This window comes from Myotis brandtii, unplaced genomic scaffold (genome assembly GCF_000412655.1).
Source record: "Myotis brandtii unplaced genomic scaffold, ASM41265v1 scaffold898, whole genome shotgun sequence".
NCBI lineage: Eukaryota > Metazoa > Chordata > Mammalia > Chiroptera > Vespertilionidae > Myotis > Myotis brandtii.
In genome coordinates, this window is record NW_005371683.1 from 812,008 (window position 1) to 836,368 (window position 24,361).

General features: G+C 51.4%; 1 protein-coding gene across 1 annotated transcript in view; it reads right to left on the bottom strand.

Moving 5' to 3' along the window:
- Nucleotides 1-23,026, bottom strand: part of RASSF5 (Ras association (RalGDS/AF-6) domain family member 5) — a 60,841-nt gene extending 37,815 nt beyond the window's left edge. Inside the window, exons 1-2 of the mRNA XM_005885236.2 lie at nt 22,816-23,026; nt 11,349-11,473 (exon numbers count right to left, since the gene is read on the bottom strand). Coding sequence (XP_005885298.1) covers nt 11,349-11,473; nt 22,816-22,942 — 252 coding nt within the window. The 5' untranslated portion in view covers nt 22,943-23,026. The remainder of the gene's footprint in view (nt 1-11,348; nt 11,474-22,815) is intronic.
- Between the last annotated feature and the right edge of the window lie 1,335 nt (nt 23,027-24,361).

A 24,361-nucleotide genomic window follows, 5' to 3' on the forward strand; every position in this document is an offset into this window, starting at 1 on the left:
CATGTTGTCACTACATCTCTCGGAGCCTCACAACCACCCTGCCTACTGTCCCATTTCTCAGAGGGGAAGCCTGAGGCTGAGACACTGGGAGGTTTGTCCTGGGTCACATACCAATGATCTCGTCTACACAGTCTGGACTAGAACCTAGCTCTTCTGTCACCTAGGCAAGGGGCCTCTCTTTTGTTTAAGAAAATGTGTATCACCTTTTTAAAAAATATTGTACTAGAAACACATGACAGTATCTGGTTACTCCAACAGCACGGAAGGGAACAGCAAAACTCCACCCTTTTCAACTCCCACCCTCTCCTAAGTGAAATCTCCTCCAGTGGTTGGCTGGGCATCTGCCAGGCCTTCACTGTACACTTACACACACACACACACACACACACACACACACACACACACAATACAAATGGGGTTGTCCCGTGTGTACCTGTTTTCACTTCTCGCTAGTCCCTGTTGGTACATATGGATCCAGCTCTCCTTTGGAAGCACCCGGGTAGGAGTGTGGGTGGCTGGCATGTCCTCCCCAGCTCCCTGAAGCTCTTTCCACTGCTCAGTGCCCCTCAGGCACCAGCTGCACCCCTTGCACCCACTGTAGGCAGGTACTGAGCTGGATTCTGCGGGCAGCAGTTCCCACGAATGGCTCTGGGGATTTTAGAACAGTGCTTGGCTCAATATCTATGTGCAAAGGAATTTGAGGCCGTCCTTAGGCATATTTTTCTTTTAATTTTAGAGGTTAAGTATTCATTTAATGTGTCAGGAAAAAATCCTAAGTCCATCAAACAGTGATTCTAGGCTTTTCAAAGTCCCTTTAACACAAGCTCAAGTTGAATAAGTCTATCCAAAGAGAAACACTAGGAACATAATAGCAGAGGTGCACCATGGGTATGGCCAGAATCCTAAGTGGCCATAACCATGTTCCACCTCTGCTATTATTTACCTAGTGTGGAAAGGGCCCGAGTGAGGTCTGGGAACTGTTGTGGATGGGGCTGGACTTGGCAGGGAGGACCTGGGAGTCTGGTTCCTGACCGCTGCTCCTGGGCTCTGGAGGGCCCGGAGGAGGGGGAGGAAGCGGCCTGCAGACATAAGGTCAATCCCCGGCTGCAGTGATTCGAGTGGAACAAAGAGTCCTTTTTCTTGTCATCTGTGCATTCCATGTACCAAGAAAAACAGCACCAAAGGCCACAGGGACAGGCTCCCAGGATCCCCGTGGGCTGCAGCAGGTGACGGTGAGAACGAACAGTTTGGGGCTAGGACGCCCTCCCTTTGGGCCTGCTTTCCAAAGGCAATGAAAGGACTGGCCCAGACCAGCAGGGGTATCACTTGATCATGAGGGCACCGAGGAACCCCGAGGGTCTTTATCATCCCAGGGGAGGCACCCTGAAGACCACCTGACGTGTAAAGTCTCTGGGGCACGCCTCCAAAGAAAGAACAAGAATCGCAGCTGGCTTGGCGATTTATGGCGGCCTTCATGTTCTCGGGGAGGCAGGCGTAACCTGCAGGAGGGATCTGGGGGGACTTGAAGGGATTTGCTTGGTCGACAACGGGCACCCAAGGGAACAGTCGGACGTCACAGGTCTCGGGGTGTCCAAGGACAGACTCCAAACCATTGCTTCTGAGGCTGCCAAAAGCACAGGCAGCTCCCAGCCGCCCTTCCCTGGTTCCTCTGCCTGAGAGAGACACGCACACATACCCCACATGGTCTTGTGAGTAGAGCTGGGGCTCTGAGCCCTCACACCCCCTCCCGCAACACACACGCACCTGCCCCTCTTCCTCCCTCAGGCGTGGCAGAGAGGAGACAGGACGCTGGGACCACTGCTTTCAAAGGCTGAGCCAAATGCTTACCTAGGGGATGACCTCAACAATGTCTGGAAACATGTCTGAATGTACAAGAGGAAAAAAATAAAAATTCTACCTAACAGGGGTTCTCTCTGGAGAGAGGATGTTCCATGATTTTATTTTTTTCCTTAAAGAGCAGAGAGGAGACATGCCACCAAGCTGAGACCCCCTAACAGCTATACGGCCGCAGATGAGCTGAGCTCAGACCAAGGCCCCAGCCACCACCCCCTCCCCCCAGGAAAATGCGTTCGCACATCAGGTTAGCCAGCCCAGGTGACCGTGTCAAGGTGAAAGCCAAGTCCATCCTGGTTCTGAACAGAAAAGCCAGCCAAGGCGGAAATCAGCACAAACCAGCTTTTCAGAAAAGGCGAGTGAGCCTGGAGCAGGGCCCGGGCTTTATTGATAGAAGGCTAGGTCCTGCCCCACTTGTGCTGAAGCACGCAGCCAGGCCTGTCCAAGGCAAACACAGCCGCCCTCCACCGCCCAGCAACCCCCTCTCTAGGCCGTTTGCTGGCTGAGGGCTGTTCCACGCCCACAGGGGACTCTTGGCTCCTTCTATGTTTCTATGTGGCTCCTACATGTCACTGTGCTTCTGCTCTAGACACAGCCGCTCGCCAGAGGGCCCCCAACAGAGAGAAAGGGGGTCACTCTGCTTCCAAATACTCAGACCTCGGAGCACCTGTTCACTGCTGACGTTCTGAGGATGAGACGATGCATATGGCAAACCCAGGCCCTGCTCTGGGGCCTTTTGCTCACCATACCTGGTAGCTGGCTAGGCAGCGCTAGGGTTTCTCAACCTCAGCATTAGTTTGTTATTGTTTTTGTTGTTGTTGTTTTTTTGTTTTTAGGAAGGGAGAGAAAGAAAGCAAGAAACATCCATTTTTGTTCCACTTATTTATGCATTCATTGGTTGATTCTTGTAAATGTCCTGACCAGGGATTGAACCTGCAACCTTGGCATACCGGGATGATGCTCTACCCAAGTTAGCTACCTGGCCAGGGCTCAGCACTGTTGACATCTGGGGTCAGATGACTCTGCTGTGGGAGATTTTTTTCTGTGCACTGTAGGGGGCAGAACCCCTGGCTTCTACCCACCAGATGCCAGTAGCACCTTCCACTCGTGATAATCAAAACCGTCTCCAGAAACTGCCAAGTGCCCCCTGGGGGAAGGGAGCCAATCACTCCCTTTTGAGACCTGCTGTTTTAGAAGAAGGAATAGAGACGGAAGGGGGGACCCAGGGAGTAGTGGGGGAAGCAGGCTCCGGGTTGGGGGATGGGTAGGATTAAGGGGAACAGAAAGAAGAGAGACTTGGAAGCTTCCAGATGGGACAGAAAATTGGGAAAGTAAAGAGTTGTTTAAATAGCCAAAACCGGTTTGGCTCAGTGGATAGAGCGTCGGCCTGCGGACTGAAAGGTCCCAGGTTCGATTCCGGTCAAGGGCATGTACCTGGGTTGTGGGCACATCCCCAGTAGGAGATGTGCAGGAGGCAGCTGATCGATGTTTCTCTCTCATCGATGTTTCTAACTCTCTATCTCTTTCCCTTCCTCTCTGTAAAAAATCAATAAAATATATTTAAAAAAAAAAGTTGTTTAAATAAGATTAGGAAATGTTGCTATATGATGTGCTATTAACCTCCCTTTTCCTTCTTCGAAGGAATACCTTCAGCAAAAATCTGCATCATTCACCAGGGCTTTGGGAGTCAAATTCGTTTTCTCCTTTTCCTGCCCTCCCCGTCCCCCAACCTGGATGGATAGGTTCCAGCTAGGCACAGGGCCCTCCCAAGAGGCTGGGTTACATTCAGGCCATACCATAGCAGTTACTGTTCCAAAGTGTGTGGAGGATAGAATTTTAAAATATGTATTTTGATTGATTGATTTTTATTGATTTCAGAAAGGAAGGGAGAGGGAGAGAGAGAGAGAAACGTCAATGAGAGAGAATCATTGATCAGTTGCCTCCTGCACCCTCCCCCTCCCCCTCCACTGGGGATCGAGCCTAAAACCCAGGCATGCATCCTGACTGGGAATTGAACCATGACCTCCTGGTTCATAAGTTAATGCTCAACCGCTGAGCAACACCGGTGGGGCTAAAATACATATTTTAGAACTGATTCAATATCATTTTTATGAAAACACACATCCTGTTTGCTTTCTAGTAATGCTTTCTCAGTGGGAGAAAAAGGCATGAGGGAATAGCTGCGAGGCAGGTAACACCCGTGGGTGGATGAGTTGATTGGACGTCATTGATCACGTGCACCGTGGTCAGAAAAAGCATGTGGATAGCTATTCTGGGGACCTGGGGGCTGACTCCCGGGTTCCTCAGGTTCTCTCAGACTCTCTTCAGGAAATAAGCAGCTATCCAGCATCTGAATGGTCTCTCACACACACGGGGCTTGTTTGTTTAAAGTCTTGCTTCCCTATTCTACTGCAAGCACGGCAAGGGCAGGAGTCATATCTGTTTCCTCCATCACTAAGTCTCTGGATTTCCTGGGCCTGTACGTGATCAACATTCAAAACATATTTGTGCTTGTTTGTTTTTCCAAAACATATTTGTTAAATGAATACATGGATGGTGTCCTGGAACACTCCTTACTTCCTTGACCAGCAACCTTTGACTCAGACATTAAGACTCACGTCAATTGTCACCACCTTTGGGAAGTCCTTCCTGATTTCCAACAGAAACAACTGCACTGTGGACTCAAAACACTTGATTCATATTCTTATGGCAAACATGCATCACGGTACATACTGTGTGGTTGTATTCTGCCTCCCATGCCAGCATGTAAGCTATTTGAGGATAAAAACTATGACGTATCATTTATTATCCCTACTCTCACCAGCGCTTGGCACATTGTAGATGCTCAATAAGCACTTTTTCAATGCAAGAGTGAAAAAAAAATGCTCTCCTGTAACCCTTCCCAATCCTAGACATCAAAGTTCAGACACATCTGGTTCAAGTGCCTTGGCAAAGTCCAGAACCAAGAGCTACACTGGGCATCCAATTTCCTGGCCCTTTAACTCAGGTGGAAGTATCTGCCTAGCCCCTCTGAAGTTGATCTGGCCTGGCTGGCAGCTCCCCATTCCTACTGCCCCAGGGCTTTAAGGCCTCAAAGGATCTCCAAGAGCCTTCTTTGGGACCACCACCCTTCACCCATACCCACACCTCTGGCTTAAAGCCCTGGGCCAAAGCAGGCTCTGTACAGGGCACTGCAGACTTCTCTGTGTCACTGTTCCTGTTCCACACCCCTCTGCCAGTTTCTTGGAAAGTGGTGTGAGATATTGAGATTTATAATAAAAAATACATATTTGGTTATGATCCCCATTTCAGGCACAGAGCTCATAAAATCCTAGGGCTTTCCTGAATGATGAGAGCAACCAAGGTGTCTCTTGTCATGTTAATGAGGTGACTTTTGGACCCTACCTAAACATGGGGGTTAGAAGATTAAAAAATGGCAGCAGAGTAAGTGGATGCTACATGGACACTCTCCGAGGACCAACCTGGAAATGCAACTAAAATACAGAAGAACCACCCTGAAAAATCAACTGAGGACTAGCTGGAGAGAACCCTGATAACCAAGGACAGAAAGTAGGAAGGACAGAGGTGTGAAAGAGCTGGCAGAGCCCTAACTGGTTTGGCTCAGTGGATAGAGCGTCAGCCTGCGGACTCAAGGGTTCCAGGTTCGATTCCAGTCAAGGGCATGTACCTTGGCTGTGGGCACATCCCCAGTGGGGGGTGTGCAGGATTCAGCTGATCGATGTTTCTCTCTCATCGATGTTTCTAACTCTTTATCCCTCTCCCTTCCTCTCTGTAAAAATCAATAAAATATATTTTAAAAAAAGAAAAGAAAAGAAAAAGAAGGAGCTGGCAGGGCTCCCATAGACAGCAGCTGAAGTCCCGGAGAGATAGCTCAGCTGTGTGTGTGTGGGGGGGTCCGCCACTGCGAACTCTGGGGTCTAAATACCAAGCTTGGCTCTCCAGCCTAGAGCACCAGAACTGAGAAAGATGCCCACATAATATATGGCTGTGAAAAGCAGCAGGGTTGCTGTCTCCTAGGAAGAGATGTTTGAAAATGCAGGCACCCTCTTAAAGGGCGAACACAAAATTTTGAGTGCAGCCACTTATCTTGGGCCCTGACAGGGAGAGGGCAGAGTGGACTGGAGCTGTGTGAGGAGAGCCCAGGGTTGGGGGCTCTGGGGTTGGAGCTTGGAGGGCCTCCATCCCGGTTACCTATGCTGAGTCATTCCCTCACGTTTTCCTCAGACGACATCGTTCTCCTCAGATGTTTGCTATCCAGTGGCTTTTTGCCTGGGGGAAGGCAGCTGACCCACCCTGTTGGAAGACCTTTTGCCCCACCCTGAGGTCAACAGCTTGAGACTAATCACATCTGAGCGTCAATGGGACTTCAGGGAGAGGCAGGTCACTGGAGGCTTTGAGTCTTTGCCTGATCTAATCCAGGGACTGGGGCTAGGAAAAGCAGACCCTGGTGCACATCTTGGTCCTTTCCAAAGGCACCCAGCCCCAGTAAAGGAAGCCACAAGCTGTGAATTGCTAATACCTCCAGATAGTATTCAAGGCCAGTCACAAACAGCACCTGACATTGTCCTGCACTAGAGATTGGAAGTTGTGGTAGATCTACCGAATACACAGACACAAACCCAAACAGGCAGCCAAAATGGGGAGACAAAAAAACAAACAAACAACAAAAAAAACAAGCCCCAAATGAAAGAACAATAGAATTCTCCAGAAGAAGAGCTAAATGAAATGGAGATAAGAAATTTATCAGACATAGAGTTCGGGATAATGATGGCAAAGAGGCTCAATAGCATGAGAAAAGATAGAGTAACTGTGCAGAATGACATAGCACTAATAAAGAACACAGTGGAAGGAATACACAGTAGATTAGGAGAAGTGGAGGACTGGGTCAGTGAATTAGAAGACAGGGTAGAAAAAAATCACTCAATCAGAGGAACAAAAAGAAAAAACAATTAAAAAAACAGGAGGACAGCTTACGGGAGCTGTGGGGCTACATGAAACGTAACTATGTTCTCATAATAGGTGTGCCAGAAGGGGAACAAAGTGAGCTAGGGCTAGAGAACATGTTTGAAGAAACAATGGCAGAAAACTTCCCTAACCTGGTGAAGGAAAAAGTCACACATGTTCAGGAGGCACAGAGTCCCAATCAAGAAGAAAATGACCACGCCCAGACACATCATAATTAAAATGCCAAAAATTAAAGACAAAGAGAGAATCTTAAAGGCAGCAAGAGAAAAGCAATTTTCACCTACAAAGGAGCTCCCATAAGGCTGACACCTGATTTTTCATCAGAAACTCTACAAGCCAGAAGGAAATGGCATGAAGTATTAGAGGTAATAAAAAGCAAGGATCTGAAACCAAGATTACTATATCCAGCAATGCTATCATTCAAAATAGATGGTCAAATAAAAGAGCTTCCCAGACAAAAAAAAAAGGCTAACAGAGTTTATCACCACCATACCAGCACTGCAAAAAAATACTAAAGGGACTGCTATAATAATAAGAAGAAAGAGAGAGAGAGAGAGAGAGAGAGAGAAAGAGAAACAGGCATGCAGAATTAAAATGGCAATAAGTAAGTACCTATCAATAATAACCTTAAATGTAAATGGATGAAATGCTCCAATCAAAAGACATAGGGTAGCTGAATGGATGAAAACACATGAATCAATTATATGCTGTCAACCAGAGACCCATCTCAGAACAAAAGACTCACACAGGATGAGAGGAAGGGATGGAAAAAAATCTTCCATGCAAATGAAAACAAAACAAAAAAAGTTGGGGTAGCAATAATCATATCTGACAAAACAGACTTCAAAATGAAGGACATCACAGGAGACAGTAAAGGTCACTACAAAATACTAAAGGGATCAATCCAACACAAGGATATAACCCTGGTAAACATATATGCACCCAATAGAGGAGCATCTAAATATGTAAAACAGCTTCCAGAGGACTTTAACAGAGAGGTTGACAGCAATACAGTCACAGTAGGGGACTTTAACACCCCGCTGACTTCACTGGATAAATCTTCCAGACAAAAACTTAACAAGGAAACAGAGACTCTAAATGACACACTGGATCAAATGGATTTAATTGACATTTATAGAACCTTTCACCCCAAAGCAGCAGAATACATATTCTTCTCAAGTGCACATAGGTCATTCTCAAAGACAGACCACACATTGGGACACAAAACAAGTCTCTACAAGTTCAAGAAGATTGACGTCATATCAAGTATCTTCTCAGATTACAATGGAATGAAATTACAAATAAACTACAGTAAAAACACTAAAAAACATTCAAACATATGGAGGCTAAAGAGCATGTTATTAAACAATGAATGGGTTACCAATGAGATCAAGAAAGAAATAAAAAACGTCCTGGAAACAAATGAAAATGAACACACAACTGCCCAAAATCTATGGGACACAGCGAAAGGAGTCCTGAGAGGGAAGTTCATAGCACTGCAAGCATGTCAAACCCACACCCGGCAGGCCGCATGCCTCGGCCCGAGTTTGACATGCTTGCACTACAGGCATACCTCAAAAAACAAGAAAAATTAATAATAAACTATTTAACGCTACAACTTAAGGAACTAAAAGAGAACAACAAGAAAAGCCCAGAGTAGTAGAAGGAAATAATAAAGATTAGAGCAGAAATAAATGACATAGAGACTAAAAAAAAAATACAAAAAAATCAATGAAACCAAGAGCTGGTTCTTCGATAAGATAAAAAGATTGATGAACCGTTCGTTAGCCAGACTCATCCAGAAACAGAGAGAGAGGACCCAAGTAAATAATATCAGAAAAGAAAGTGGTGAAGTAATAAACGTCACCACAGAAATACAAAGGATTGTAAGCAAATACTATGAACAACTATATGCCAACAAACTGGACAACATGGGCGAAATGGACAAATTCCTAAAAAAATAATACAATATTCCAAAACTGAATCAGAAAGAATCAGAAAACCTAACTAGGCCAATAACAATTGAGGAAATACAATAAGTAATAATAATAATAATAACAAAAAACTCTGAGCAAACAAAAGCTCTGGTCTGGATGGCTTTACAGGGGAGTTTTACCAAACCTTTAAAGAACAACTAACACCTATCCTCAATCTATTCCAAACAATCCAAGCTGTGAGACTTCCAAGCTCATTTTATGAGGACAGCATTATCCTAATTCCAAAACCAGATAAAGCCACTACAAAGAAAGAGAACTACAGGCCAATATCCCTGATGAATATAGATGCTAAAATCCTCAACAAAATATTAGCAAATGGCATCCAGCAGTATATTAAAAAGGTCATACACCATGACCAAGTGGGATTTATTCCAGGGATGCAAGGCTGGTACAATATTCACAAATCAATAAACATGATACATCACATAAACAAATTTTTTTTATAAAATCTCTTAGCAAAGTGGGAAGAGAGGGATCATATCTCCACATAATAAAGGCCATAAATGATAAGCCTACCACCAACATCATACTTAATGGGCAAAAACTAAAACCATTTCCTCTAAGAACAGGAACAAGACAGGGATGTCTGCTTTCACCACTCTTATTCAATATAGTACCAGAAGTCCTAGCCACAGCGATCAGACAAGAAGAAGATATAGAAGGCATCCAAATTGGAAAGAAGTAAAAGTCTCATTATTCACAGATGACATGATATTGTACATAGAAAACCCTAAAGACTCCACCAAAAAACTACTAGATTTAATAAAGGAATTTGGCAATGTAGCAGAATACACAATGAACACCCAGAAATCGATGGCATTTTTATACACCAATAATAAATTCTCAGAAAGAAAAACAAAAAAAATAAGCCCATTTACCATTGCAACAAAAAAATTAGATGCTTAGGAATAAACTTAACCAAAGTGGTAAAAGACTTGTATGCAGAAAACTAGAGGACATTGGAAAAGAGATACAGGAAGATATAAACAAGTGGAAGAATATATCATGTTCATGGATTGGTAGAATTAACATCATTAAAATGTCCATACTGCTCAAAGCAATCTGCAGATCCAATGCAATCCTTATTAAAATACCAACGGCATATTTCACAGATCTAGAGCAAATACTCCAAAAATTTATATAGAACCAAAAAAGACCCCAAATAGCTGCAGAAATCTTGAGAAAGAAGAACAAAGTTGGAGGAATCACAATACCAGATATCAAGTTATACTACAAAGCAAGTGTACTCAAAACAGCCTGGTACTTGCACAAGAACAGGCATATCGATCAATGGAACAGAACAGAGAACCCAGAAATCGACCCAAAACATTACACTCACTGGTCATGCGGTTTGGACCCCTGATCTTTCATATGGCAGTTCGGGTGATTTAGACGCCCTGACCTTTTTCTCCCTGAAGATAACATCTAGGCCTCAGTTGTATTTCAGCTCCAGGCTCAGAAAAGCAGCAAAACCAGACAAGTGCCACCCTGGCTGCCTCAGGACCAGCTGCAGTGACTAATGACCCTGCCCTGGCACCAGCCAATCAGTGGAGACCACGACCCTGAAAGGGCACACCTGGGAAGCTGATGAATATTCTATTGAGACCGCCCCCCCCCCCTGAGACCGCCCCTAGGATTTCCACCTGCAAGAGAGAGACACTCTCAGGATGAGGGACCCAGTGTGCACTCTCCCTCCAAGGAGCACGCCCTGCCATTCCCTTCCCCTCTCCTTCCCACACAGGCATGACTCCCCGAACCCTAAGGGGCCCCATGAGACTTGCAACCAGGGGAGCAATGGGCAGCAGCCGTTCGTCCTGGGCTAACCCTGAACCTGTCTCCAAGGCCCCTTTTCTCTGACTTTCCTGAGCCAGAGCAGCCCAGCCGAGGCTCCCCTGTGGCTTCCTCTATGCCCTTCCTGTGTCACTGTCCTAAGTGTGTTTTTGCCGTCATCATGGACCCAATACCCTTTGGCTCAGTGCTGGGTAGCCCTTCCCTTTGGACATCCCCATCCCTAATCCCTTTTCCTTAAATAATTCAATTTTTCTTTATTCACTGTCTGAGATGGCTATTTAGCCTGCCCCTGCATTGCCAACTTTAACCTTTCAGTATCTTTTTATAATAATCTGCTAAGTAACGTGTTTCTCTGTGTTCTGCGAGCCGCTCTAGCAAACCAAGGAAGGAGTTGTGGGAACCTCCAATCTATAGCCGGCAGGTCAGAAGCCCAGGGGACCACCTGGACTTGCAATTGGCCTCTGAAGGTGAGGGGGCGCAGACAGTGAAGCTGAACTGCGAGGCATCCAGCTGGTATCAGAGAATTGCTTTGGAGGTATGTGTGGGGGAAACACACCCACACATCAGAATTGGATGCAGAATCAGAATGTGTGTCTGGAAACCCCATCTGGCCAGAAGGAGACCCCAACATCCAGCACGTGTGCAATACTCATGCCCCCTCCTGTCACCAGAGCTCCTGCGAAAGCTGTTCCCAGCCGGGCGCCCCCGCTTGCTGCCTACCTGGCCAGAGGGCGGCGGCGTGAGGGTGCATTCTGGAGAAGGCCTGTCCCGGAGCGGGCCTTGCTGCTGACTGCAGTCCAGCTGGATCAGGTGGCGGCACTCAGGGTGGCAGGTGAATTTACAGTCTGGAGGGAAAACACAAGGGGGGTTAGGGGTCAGGCTTCCTGAGAAAAACCTTGGGGGCCTGCTTCTAACTCCAAGAGGGAAAGGCGTGCGAGAGAGAGAAGTGGAGGGTGGGAGAACACCCTGAGAACGAGGCCCGGCTCTCCACGCCATTACAAACGGTGAACATGAACCAGTGCTAGCCAGGCGTACCTCGGAGACACTGCAAGTTTGGCTCCAGATCAATAAAGTGAATATTGCAACAAAGCAGGTCACACATATTGGGAGGATTACCAAAATGCGACGCAGAGACACGGAGTGGGCAGATGCTGTTGGAAAAAGGGCGCCAATGGACTTGCTCAAGGCAGGGTTGCCGCAAAACGTCACTTTGTAAACAACACAATATCCATGAAGAGCAATAAAGCGAAACACAATAAAACGAAGTATGCCAACGTCTTGGCCGCTATTACTTAGTGTGACCCTGTGATCATTATTATTGTCACTTTACAGACAAAAAATTGGGGCTTAGGGATGTTAGTGACTTTCTAACATCCCTACGAATCTTTTTACGAATATACATTAATCTATACTAAGTTACATTAATTTATACTAATTTACATTAATTTGGTCGCCAGGGACCATGGAGTCTTGGGAAGGGGCTTAACTCTTCTGGGCCTCATTTTGCCGTCTGTGGAATACAGGCCATAGCAGCCCCGCCTGGTACACAGGACGCCTATAGTTTTAGGGGAGAACAGGTCTTCACGAATTACAAGTGCGTCCAAACACCAAGGCACTGTCATCAGCAGCAGGAAAGGCTGCTACCTGTCTCTGACCTGCCCCGTCTAGAAATGTGGGCATGGCTTCTCTAACCCAGCTGACATAGCCTCCAGACAACATCCCACACCAGGTGTTTCAGGGCCGAAAGCACGAGTTTCATAGAGAGAGTTCACTTCCATGGAAGCAGGACTTCATGAGCCGTGGGAAAACGAGGCCCAGAGAGGTCAAGTGAGGTCCCCAATGACACACAGCACGGTGGCAGAGCTAGTAGCTTCCAGGATCTTGAAGGCAGAAGGGAGGTAAAGTTACAGGGGTGGGGGCCTGGCTGGAGGGGGCAGGGCTTGTGGTAGGCAACTCAAGTGCCTGGATTTGTTTGGATAACCTGGTCACTAGAGGACAACTTTTTAAAATTTATGTTTTTAAAACTGATTTCAGAGAGGAAGGGAGAGGGAGAGAGAGATAGAAACATCAATGATGAGAGAGAATCATTGATTGGCTGACTCCTGCACGTCCCCTACTGGGGATTGAGCCCCCAACCCAGTATGTGCCCTGACGGGGAATGGAACCATGACCTCCAGGTTCATGGGTCAAAAATCAACCACTGAGCCACACTGGCCGGGCACTAGGGTACAACTTTTTTTTAATATATTCCTTCATTGATTTCAGAGAGGAAGGAAGAGGGAGAGAGAAACATCAATGATGAGAGAGAATCATTGATTGGCTGCCTCCTGCACACCCCCTATTAGGGATCGAGCCCGCAACCCAGGCATGTGCCCTTGGCCAGAATCGAACCTGGGACCCTTCAGTCTGCAGGCTGATGCTCTATCCACTGAGCCAAACTGGCTAGGGCTAGGGGACAATTTTTGATTTATAAGAGCTTAGGCTCCCAACACTTTTCCTTTGTTTTAGACTTTCTTTTAAAGCATCACACACACTCTATCTTGGGGTGAGGATGGGTCTGGTCTCTTCTTCCCACTCTTTTGGGGAGCTCTGGAATGAGACCCTCACACTCCCCAGCTGCCCCCTTCCCAATCACCCCCAAAGATAAGCACCTTGTTCGGGTGTGCCACTGATGGCTGCAGGGGCAGGGGAGCCCCCTGACAAATGCAGGGGTACGCAGAGCTTCCGGAACCCCCCAACCTGACTCAACCTTCCAGAGCTCCCTACTCCATCTGGGACGGCAGATGACGCTCTGCTCATCTCCCTCAGTCCTGAAAGCGAGGCCGACATCCCCCCCCCTTCACACCCACCGTGTCTAGGCCTCCTGACTCTCCTCCTGTAAGCTGTCCTCTCACCTGGAGCCAGAATGGGTGAAGCCAGCTCTCTAGGCGCGCACCCTCCCCCTGCGCGCACCCACCCCCTGCATGCACCCTCCACCCACGCGCGCACCCTCCCCCTGCACGCACCCTCCCCCTGCATGCACCCTCCACCCATGTGCACCCTCCCCCTGCATGCATGCTCCCCCTGCACGCACCCTCCACCTGCCCACACCCTCCACCTGCGCGCACCTTCCATCCACGTGCACCCTCCCCCTGCATGCACGCTCCATCCACGCGCACCCTCCCCCTGCATGCACGCTCCATCCACGTGCACTCTCCCCCTGCATGCACGCTCCACCTTCGCGCACCCTCCACCCGCACGCACCCTCCCCCTGCACGCACCCGCAAGCATTTCTGGGTCCCACTGTGGGCGATCTCTGCCTGGCACAAGGACAGCCGCACCCCAGGTGCGGTGAAGGGCACCCGGGGATGTGCAGGCCAAGTCTCCCTCCCGCAGTGCCCAGAACCGCCAGGGCTTTGATAGGGCAGCACAGTGGCCAGAGCCGCACAGAGTGGCATTGTTCAGGCTCCGCTCCTGGAACGCACCTGTGCCGCCCTGGCCGAGCTCTAAGCATGAAGAATGCTCTGGGGTGCCCCGAAGTGGAAATGGGGAGGAGGAGGGACTGTACGCTCCCCTAGCTTTCTAGCAAGCAAGCGCTGCCACCACCTCACAGACGGGGGGGCTGTCGGCACAGCTGCTCCATCTGATTCTGTTTCCCTCTCCTCTCCCTTCCTCCCGCCCCCACTCCGTCTCTGACACACACACCCTGTGCAAAAAGCACCGAACCCTCAGGAAGACTGTTTCTTCCAGGCCTTGCTGCTGGGCTGGATGGAGCCAGGAAACAGAAGATGCCAGGAGGCGTGTTTCCGGATTTTAGGAAAGCCCCTTTGCGCACCAAGGACTTTGGTCCATCAGACCGTGTAACCACAGAGTAGAGCAAACCCCTGCGGCACATCTGACAGTCCCTGGCCCCCGGGAACGCCACGCCTGGGCTTCTAGGCTGAGGGAGGTGAAGTCAGAGCCACCGTGCCTGTCTCCAGCCACAGCAGCGCCCACAGGCCCCCGCAGGAGGCTGCAGGCCAGCTCTGCTGAGTGGGACGCCCCTGAGATTCCAACCTGCCGGGCAGGGCCGTGTCCTCCTGGGACCCAGTGCTTAAACCCCACCGGTCCTCTCCCCCAAGGCAGCTCATCACAAGGTGCTGCTAAGCCAACCCGCCCCTGGCTTCCCTGTGCTGCACAGCCTCGGCTGGTGCTCCATCCGGGCGAGGAGAGAGACGGGACTTGGTGGTGCAGGACCTACAGGCCCCAGAAGGGCTCAGCCTTCCCTGGGCAGCAGCACCACGTTTCTGGCAGCAGCTGCCACGTCCTGAGCACGGACTTCCCGTGGAGGGCTCAGCCTTCCCTGGGCAGCAGCTGCCACGTCCTGAGCACGGACTTCCCGTGCCCTGTGCTCGCTTGAGGGGGAAGATGAATGAGACAGGACGCCAGGGGCCTCAGGCTAGCCGGGCAGACGCACGCGTGCAGAGATAACTAGTGAGGGAGACGCTGAAGCAGGGCCCAGATCGAGGAGGCCTGTTCCGAGGACACAGTGCCTGCCAGCCACAGCTGTCAGGGCGGCTTCAAGCTCAGGAGGCTCGGGGAGCTCAGAGAACGGATCAGACCCCAGGTGGCTCCCAGTCCCTCGTGGCAGGGGCCAAGAGGAGATGGAGCCGTGACATCGCAGAATAGATGGGACGAGGACCTCCCTAACGAGGCATAAAGGATCAGGGAGTGCCGCTCCGGACGTTCTAACTGCAGTGTCTCCGGGAGAACTGGCACTTCTTACCCTTCGGCCTGCCATCTATAAGACAGAACTGCCCCTCCCTCTCACCCTTCCCTCCAGCGCAGGCCCTGTCTCCACCCCAAGGGTGTTTTGAGGAATAAATGTGCTTTCAGGTTTGGGATGAGGGGCCTATGGAAAGAGAAGAGGCCGACTGTGAGGAGGAATAATGCCAACCACAGGGGTCTTCTCCAGGGAAGGAGCCAGGAGGCAGGACGAGAGAGGGCTCCCAGGCTCGGTGAGCCTTCCAGCTGTGAAAACAAAGCACCATGGACAGGGCAGCTAACACAGCAAACTACTGGAGGCTAGACGTCTGAAATCAGCTTGGCGGGGTCATGCCCGCTCCGAAACCCGTGGGGAAGACTCCTTCCTGCCTCTTCCCGGCTTCCGTACGGGCAGCCCGTGGCATCCCGCGGCTGGTAGCTGCACCGCTCCAGGCTCTGCCTCCGCGGTGCATGGCCTTCTCCCTGTGCTGTCTTCACACGGCCATTTTCTTAAAAGGACAACGGTCATATTGGATTAGGGACCAGCTGCTTAACTAACTACACCTGCAGCCGCCCTATTTCCAAATAAGGTCCCGTTCTGAGGTACTTAGGCGATCAGGATGTCAACCTATTATGGGCTGGGGCACAATTCAACCCACCACACAGAGCCTGGGCCACACTGGGCACCCGTGCCCTTAGGCCCAAGCAGATGGGGTTTCTCACGGAACCATCTCTGGAGACCAGCAGCCCGGACACCAGCAGCAGACGGGCAGAGGAGGAGGCCAGGGAGCGTGGAGCCGAGGCCCAGACACCCGCCTCCTCCCCCAGCCCTGCTCCTGACATCCCCAGTCCCTCACTGTCACCATCAAAGTCTCCATCTGGAACGAGGGGGTGAGGCCCAGAGGTCCCGGCAACCCATGCCCAGAGATGTTCTTCCTTCTCCCACTTCAGCCCAGAGGTGAACCCAGCAGACGGAACTACCTGTGCGAGGAATTGTTTTTCCAAAACACGGAAGCAACACACCTCCTAATCCCCAGGGCTGCCCAAGTTAGTTCCTGCTCCACCCCAGTTGCCACATGCCACACACACACACACACACACACACACACACACACACAGATACATACACACACTCACAGGCTGATACACACACACACACACACACACACCGAAACACACACACAGACACACAGATACACACATGCACACAGAGATACACACACACTCACAGGCACACACACACACACACACACCGAAACACACACACAGATACATACATACACACATGCACACAGAGATACACACACACTCACAGGCACACACACACACACACACACCGAAACACACACACAGATATATACATACACACATGCACACAGAGATACTCACAGGCACACACACAGATACATACATACACACATGCACACAGAGATACTCACAGGCACACACACAGATACATACATACACACATGCACGCGCACACACACACACACACACATAGCACACAAGCCGCTGCATAACCTGAGAGGCTAATTTTCATTGATAAGACATTCCACTGATAAGGAACCCTTAAGGCCCTTTCACCCCAGACCTGTAGGCAAGATCCTGAGACAATGGGGAGCCTTCCCCTGAAGCCACCCTCAGCTGGAGCAAAGGCGGGGTGAAGGTGGGGGCACCCAGGAGACGATCCTGGTGGACAGCAGGCCCACAGGCCTCCCTGGCGATGGTCACTCCCAGGTCCCGGAGAGCAGCTTCTCACCTGCATGGCCAGCGCCACTGTGAGGCCTGAGGGGCAGCCTCTGAATCCAGGAGTCCCGCACCCGTTCCTGGGCACCACGGGCCTCCGTGCAGAGGGTAACCTCAGAACAGACCTGATCCCTGCCGCAGCCCTCCTTCAGGGCCTGGCCACACACGGGGAACGGGAAGAGGATGGGGGAGGATGGGAGGAGGATGGGAGGAGGATGGGAGGAGGATGGGGGAGGATGGGAGGAGGATGGGGGGAGGATGGGAAGAGGATGGGGGAGGATGGGAGGAGGATGGGGGGAGGATGGGAAGAGGATGGGGGAGGATGGGAGGAGGATGGGGGGAGGATGGGAAGAGGATGGGGGAGGATGGGAGGAGGATGGGGGGAGGATGGGAAGAGGATGGGGGAGGATGGGAGGAGGATGGGGGGAGGATGGGAAGAGGATGGGGGAGGATGGGAGGAGGATGGGGGGAGGATGGGAAGAGGATGGGGGAGGATGGGAGGAGGATGGGGGGAGGATGGGAAGAGGATGGGGGAGGATGGGAGGAGGATGGGGGGAGGATGGGAAGAGGATGGGGGAGGATGGGAGGAGGATGGGGGGAGGATGGGAAGAGGATGGGGGAGGATGGGAGGAGGATGGGGGGAGGATGGGAAGAGGATGGGGGAGGATGGGAGGAGGATGGGAAGAGGATGGGAAGAGGATGGGAAGAGGATGGGGGAGGACGGGAGGAGGATGGGAAGAGGATGGGAGGAGGATGGGAGGAGGATGGGGGAGGATGGGGGAGGATGGGAGGAGGATGGGAGGAGGATGGGAGAGGATGGGAGGAGAATGGGGGAGGATGGGAGGAGGAGGATGGGAGGAGGATGGGCTCTGAAGAAGGCGGGGCCCACAGTCACTGCTCAACCAACTCCCTGAACTTGGGCGGTTACTGAACTTCTCTGAGCATCACTCTCCTCAGCTATAAAGTGGGAATCACAGCAGTTCCTAGGGCGGCCCTGAGCGTGAACGGGTTCTCGGTGTGAACCACACACGGAAGGCTGGGAGCACGGAGGCCCCAGGTTTAACACCCCCCGCCCCCCGCATGCCCACTCAGCTATTACCCACTCCATGAGCTCCTGGCGGGTGATCCAGTCACGTCACCTCCCCCAGCTAATCGCTTCCAAACAAAGCACACAAATAGCTTTTAGTTCTAAAGTCACTTTGTGCTCAGGCACAACAGAGAAATCTGAAACAAAACAAAAACAAAACCATGTGCACGGAAAGTGACAATGTCATAAAAGTGTTTTACAAGCAGGAGGAAGTTGCCTGGTCCTGCCCAAGTCACGGGGACAGTGCTCAATCTCTGGTCGCAGCCTTGGCGCCCTTCTCTCACATTCCTGAGACCAGTGGTGGCCACTGGACACGGCCAGGGCCCCACCCCTGCAGCCCCAGGCACTGTCAGCCTGCAGCTCCGCCCTGCCTGCTCCCCGAGCCAGGAACACCCCTCCATGTCCCACGGCCTCAGGTGCTGGGGTTCCCTCTGTCACCCCGGCCTCCGAGTCCCCACGGCTGCAGTTCTGAAGTCCACTCATCCCCAGCCTTTGCTCTGGGGCCTGCTCGGTGTTCGAGAGGCCCGGTCACTAGGAAGCAGCTCTTAATCAAGAGTCACCAGGTCAGGGTTCGAACCCAAGCCCTGCTACTAACTGGGTCTGAGGTGGGCTTGCACCATTTCCTTAACCTCAGCAAAATATGAACTTTATTCAGCCTCAATTTCCTCATCTGCAAAATGGAAGTAGTATCTACCTTGCCAGCTGATTTGTTGCCAAAATGAGAATAGATGGAAAGTACCCAGCAGTGCCTGTACAGAGTAAGTGGCAGCTCAATCAATGGCGGCTGTCCTGGCCAGTTTTCTCAGTGGTTACAGTGTTGGCTCACAGGCCAAAGGGTTACGAGTTTGATGCCCAGCCAAGGGCATGTACCTTGGTTGCAGGTTCGTCCCTGGCCCCTGTCTAGGCATATGCTGGAGGCAACCAATTGATGCTTCTCTCTCTCTCCCCCCTTCCTCTCCATCCTTTCAACTCTCACTAAAAAATCGATGGAAAAATAATTAAACAATGAATGAATGAATGAATGAATGAATGAATGAATAGTAGCTGTTCTTTTCAACTAAGGGACTCCTGAGTCTGGGTACCCAGCTTTCTGTTGACACAGCATGTAATCCAAAAAGCCTCTCAATTTTTGAGTCCTCTTCTAATGTGTTAAGTTATGAAGAATCGCACAACTTTGTCGCTCATTTAAAGTTCCTCCTCCCTGTTCCTTCCTCCCTCCAGCCCTTCCTTCGATGGGCCCGGAGGAGTCAGGCAGAGGCAGCAGAGAATGGGTGGTGTTGGCGAGTGAGAAGGTAGAGACTGTGACTTGTCCAGCCTGGGGGTCTGCAAGCCATTGCCAACATCAACACCCTCTATACAGTTCTCGGACTCCTGGTTACACTCGGAGTGAGGCCGGCAGCAGGTGGTGGAAAGTCCCCACTCCTGGTCCGGCAGCCGGCCCGGGACACCTGCTTCTCTATGTCTCCTGGAAGGAGCCCGAACCCAGCCCTCCTGAGACCATGTCCTGTGATTCCTGGTTTCAGAGGACAGGCCACCCCTGAGGGCACTCAGCACCCCCAGCCTGACTAGAGGGCACGGAGCACACACTGCTCCCTCCCACCACACAACTCCAACACACACCCCTCACAGAATGTGCCAGAAAGCAAGCCAGGAAGCCACAGGAAGTAGATGCGGTGGTAGAGGAGAGGCCCAGAAGGCCCTTGTCTTAGGTCAGATTGCCAGGCCCCCATGGACAGGAAAGGGGGGCAGCTGGATGCCCTGGGCTGTTGTCTCTGTGCGAAGAGCCAGGAGGGATGCACCTGAACATGCGCAGGTCGGGGTCAGGGGTACAGGAGAGGGCTGGATGGGTGGTCCCCCGGGGCAGGCACACTGAGGTGAGAAGGTGCTGGAGAGGTGGGCGGTGCTGGTTGGAGGAGGACCCGCGGCCACCCCAAGATCCTGGTCCCACCCGCTCCCCGAATGACCGAATCGGGTTGGGGTGTGGCACGGCTGGGTGGGGTTCACCAGCTCTTTGGAGTCACCGGTTTGAACCGCAGGGATAGGTCCCGCACGTGGTCCCTGCGTCTAACGTACCACGTGTTCATTCTGGGCCTGGCTTCTGGCCACACTACCAGGCAGGCTGGATGTGCCCCTGCACCCGCTTCCCAAAGACTCAGCTGGCCGAGGAGGCACCAGCCTGCCCCGTGTGGGTGGGTGTGGGTGGGTGTGGGAGGGTGTGGGAGGGTGTGGGAGGGTGTGGGAGGGTGTGGGTGGGTGTGCCCCTCAGGCAGGCCCATTAATCATCCCTGGGCTGAAAGAACCAACAAAAGGAAGGCACTGCAGCCAGGCCAGGCGGCCGTGCTGGGTGGGGAGGTTTGGGGAGGGGCAGGTGGAGGCAGGGAGGGAGGGCAGAACAGTTCACAGCGAGTTGAGACAGAGATGCAGGAAGTGGGGGGCATCGCAGGCAGTGCCCGCCTTGTGCCCAGGGAGGCGGGGATAGGGCCTGACCCCAGAGCACCTTGCCCACGTGGTCTGCTTCACACCCCTTTGTCCTCTGGGGGTGCTATCACCCTTAAGCATGCCCCCACCCTGCCCTGTGCATGTCTGCATATGTGCTTTTCATTGTATTATTTACACTTCCAATGTTTATAACATTTACATTCCGCTGTAGCCATCATCCCTGGAGTTGTCTAAAATGAACTCTACTTTACAATGGATTTGGCCTTTTTTTTTTTTAACAACAGCAAAACTTTTTAATTAAAATAGGATCTACACTAATAAAAGACAAAGATGCTAATTGACCATACCTTCGCTATGCCCACCAGCCAATCAGAAGAGTATGCAAATTAACCCCACAAAGATGGCGGTTAATTTGCATACACAGGCGCCCAGCGAAGACTGAAGACAGTGTAGAACAGGGGTCCTCAAACTACGGCCCGCGGGCCACATGCAGCCCGCGCAGAGAAGGGAACGGATAGGAGGTAGCAGAGATAGGAGCAGAGCTGAGGTAGCGGACATGAGAGGGAGCGAAGTGGTGGAGAAGGGAGGGAGCTGAGGCGGTGGACACAGGAGGAAGCGAGGCAGTGGAAAAGGAACGGAGCGAGGCAGCGGAGAAGGGAGGAAGCGAGGCAGCGGAGAAGGAAGGGAGCGAGGCAGCGGAGAAGGGAGGAAGCGAGGCAGTGGAGAAGGAAGGGAGTGAGGCATCGGAGAAGGGAGGGAGCCGAGGCAGCGGAGAAGGGAGGGAGCAAAGCGGTGGAGACGGGAGGGAGCCGAGGGCAAAGCGGCGAAGGGAAGGAGCGAGGCAGCGGAGAAGGGAGTGAAGCCCGCCTTGGTGGGCTTCGCTCCCTTCTCTGCTTTGCTCCCGTCTCAGGAAGCCCTATTCTTGCAGGAATCTTCCTGCAACGAGCCTCTAGTTTATCTATATTGGAAAACAGATATTTTAATTCCTATGGTTGACTGAGTTTTGGGGGCGTTATACTTTTATATGCACTGCTTCCCAGGGATGCTTTCAGCACCTTAAAGGGATGTGCCCTACTTCCCATCAGCTCTACGACCTCATGCAGCCCACTGTGCTGACGACAGCGCCGAGGAGTGGCTGTGGGTGGAGAAGACCGAGGTGGGCGTCTGCAGGCCTCGGTGAGGCATTCTCACAGGCGTCTCCGAGAATCCCACCCTGGTCAATAATGGGTGAAGGCAATCGATTTGGGGAAAATGTAAAAAATGATTTGAGGTGGGATCTCAGGGTGGGAAAGCCAAATGGACCCCATTCCTCACAAGCAATTATCTGGAGATTTGTCACCTGGACCCTCTGACCTCGTATCTGAAAAGGTCCAAGTTGTGGCCATTCGGACAGAAGGGCAAAAACGTGGCACCGTTTTTGAACGCGGGCAATTACTAAAGTATGTGCGTTCACAGAACAAGAAAACTCAGAGACACAAAGAGGGAGCATTAAGCCTTTCTATATAGTTATGTCTCTTTTCTTTCCGCCTACCCACTTACTAGTCAGTTTTCCATGCGTGCATGCAGGCTTCCTTCCACACGGATTCACCAAGGGCCGGCCGACTAAGTTAAGCTGTTGTGAAGGACAGTCAGTTCTACCCGGAGACTTTGTAACAGAAACAGGTATGAAAGGAATATATATATATATATATTTCCCCCCAGCATAGATATACCCTATTTTAATTGCCACCCCAGAAAAATAAATAAATCCTATTGCCAGAGCACCACAAGAAAAGAAAAAACGTTTGGAAACATTGTATACAGTTGTGTTTCAGGGGATTTACCAGATAGTCACAGCCGTGGTGTCCAAAGTCAGCGTGGGGCCACCAGATGCCTTCTCGGCTCAGGTCGGCGGCATAGGAGGGGCTTCTGCCTCCTCCAGGCATGTGTCACTCCGCTCTGGGTGTAAGAGACACAAAGCAGGTGGGGTCCCCTACCTCTGGGCTCGGGCCTCTGCCCCCTGCCTGGGCCCCTGAGAAGACGGAGGAGGAGGCCGGGCAGCTGCCAGAGAAAAGGACCTGCTCCGAGGTGTGAGGGGCAGGCGTGGAATGAGAGGCTTGAGGGTGTTTTTGTTTGTTTGTTTTTGCTTTTATGGTTAAAGTAAACACCATCTCTGAGAGGGTTGCCTAGGGGGGGGCCTCGCCTCTTGCTAACCTTGAGTATATTTCAGGTAACATCCCACAGACTCCACACATAAGGGCAGCCAAACGGGTTTGCGAGAAGGCCTGCTGGGGCATTTGCAGACACATGCAGGCGGAGGAGACTTAGACGGGTGTGCCATGTGAACGCACGCACAGGTGCATGCGCACAGGTAAGCCAGGAGGTCACAGGAGGCCCGGAGCAGACAGGTTCAGTCCTTTATGGGGCAGCCAGGCAGCTGCAGCCAACTGGTTTTTCCACAACTGCTTTGATGTCACTTGCATGCAAAGTGCAGATCAACAGCCCAACACCCACCAAGCCGGTGGAGAGAGACTTTTTGCCTCGAGAAGAAAAGTAAATAGATGACGTCTGGGGCGCTCCCTGCAGGAGACACACAGAGGTTTCTTCACAGCTGTATCCCTGGGGCCAGGGCGCCGGAGACTTCGGGGGAGACCCGGACCTGTTTCCTGCTGACCCCCAAGCAGCCTTTTAAAATGACACATGACTGGTTCCTTGGCAGCATGCTTGCTTGGCGCCTAATGGTGCCCGGTGGGCTCATCTAGCCGGGCCTGTTAATTAAGTGGTGTAGTAAACTCGGTGATAGGAATTTTCCCAGAGTGCCTTTAGGAGTTTCATGCCCCTCCCTCCACCTCGGCCCGGGCACCCTTCACACCCTCTCTCTTTCACTGAGCTGCAGGCAGCCCACCTAGGCCCAGGTGCAATGGAAGAGCAGACAGCCAATGGGGGGCTTGCACGGATGACCACTCGGAGCACTTGTTGGAAGTATTTCTGGGAGCATAAACAGCAGCAGCATCCACGGAGGGGCCTCTATGTGACAAGCATCGTGTCTAGTGGTTTACAGCCATACCACACCAGCCTGACCCAATGACGCCAGCTGGAGGTTGGCATTCCTTCCCCATTCATACTGGGGGGAAACCGAGGCACAGGGGGGTTCATCTGCGCAAGGAAGGCCCTCCAGCCGGAAATCCAAGATCCAGACTCTGTGGGCCTGGCTCCAAGCCTGTTTCCTTAAAGCCCACACCACAGGTTGCTCACGCAGCCCCGCGAGCAGGAGGAGCTGCTCTAGAATTCAGTCCACAGTCTTCCGCTCTGTCCTCTCCAAGCGCCACCTTCCCCCTCCTCTTCCAATCAATTAAGTCCACACGCTAACACAAGTCAAATGAGACATCTTAGCTGCAGTGCAGTACAAACCCTGACCTTAATGCTGCCACTCCGGGCCTGATTGATTTTACTAGATCCATAGCTCTTTGGGCTGAATAGCAAAGGAGCAAGGAAGTGATCTGTTGAATAATTCTTCAGGGGGAGGCGGACAGAAGGGGAACATGAAGACACTAGTGAGCATCTCAATCGAGGAACTGAGTCTCCAGCTGGCTTCTGAGTGAGGGTCGAGGTGTATATGAGGCTAGTGATGAATATAAATTATTCAGGCTGGCTAAAGAGTATTTGTCTCCAAATAGGGGAAAGGTCTAGTTGAATTAAAATCCCCACTTCTCAAGCGGTAAAACCTTAATCGCAAAACTTGTCTTTTCCATAGTCAAGA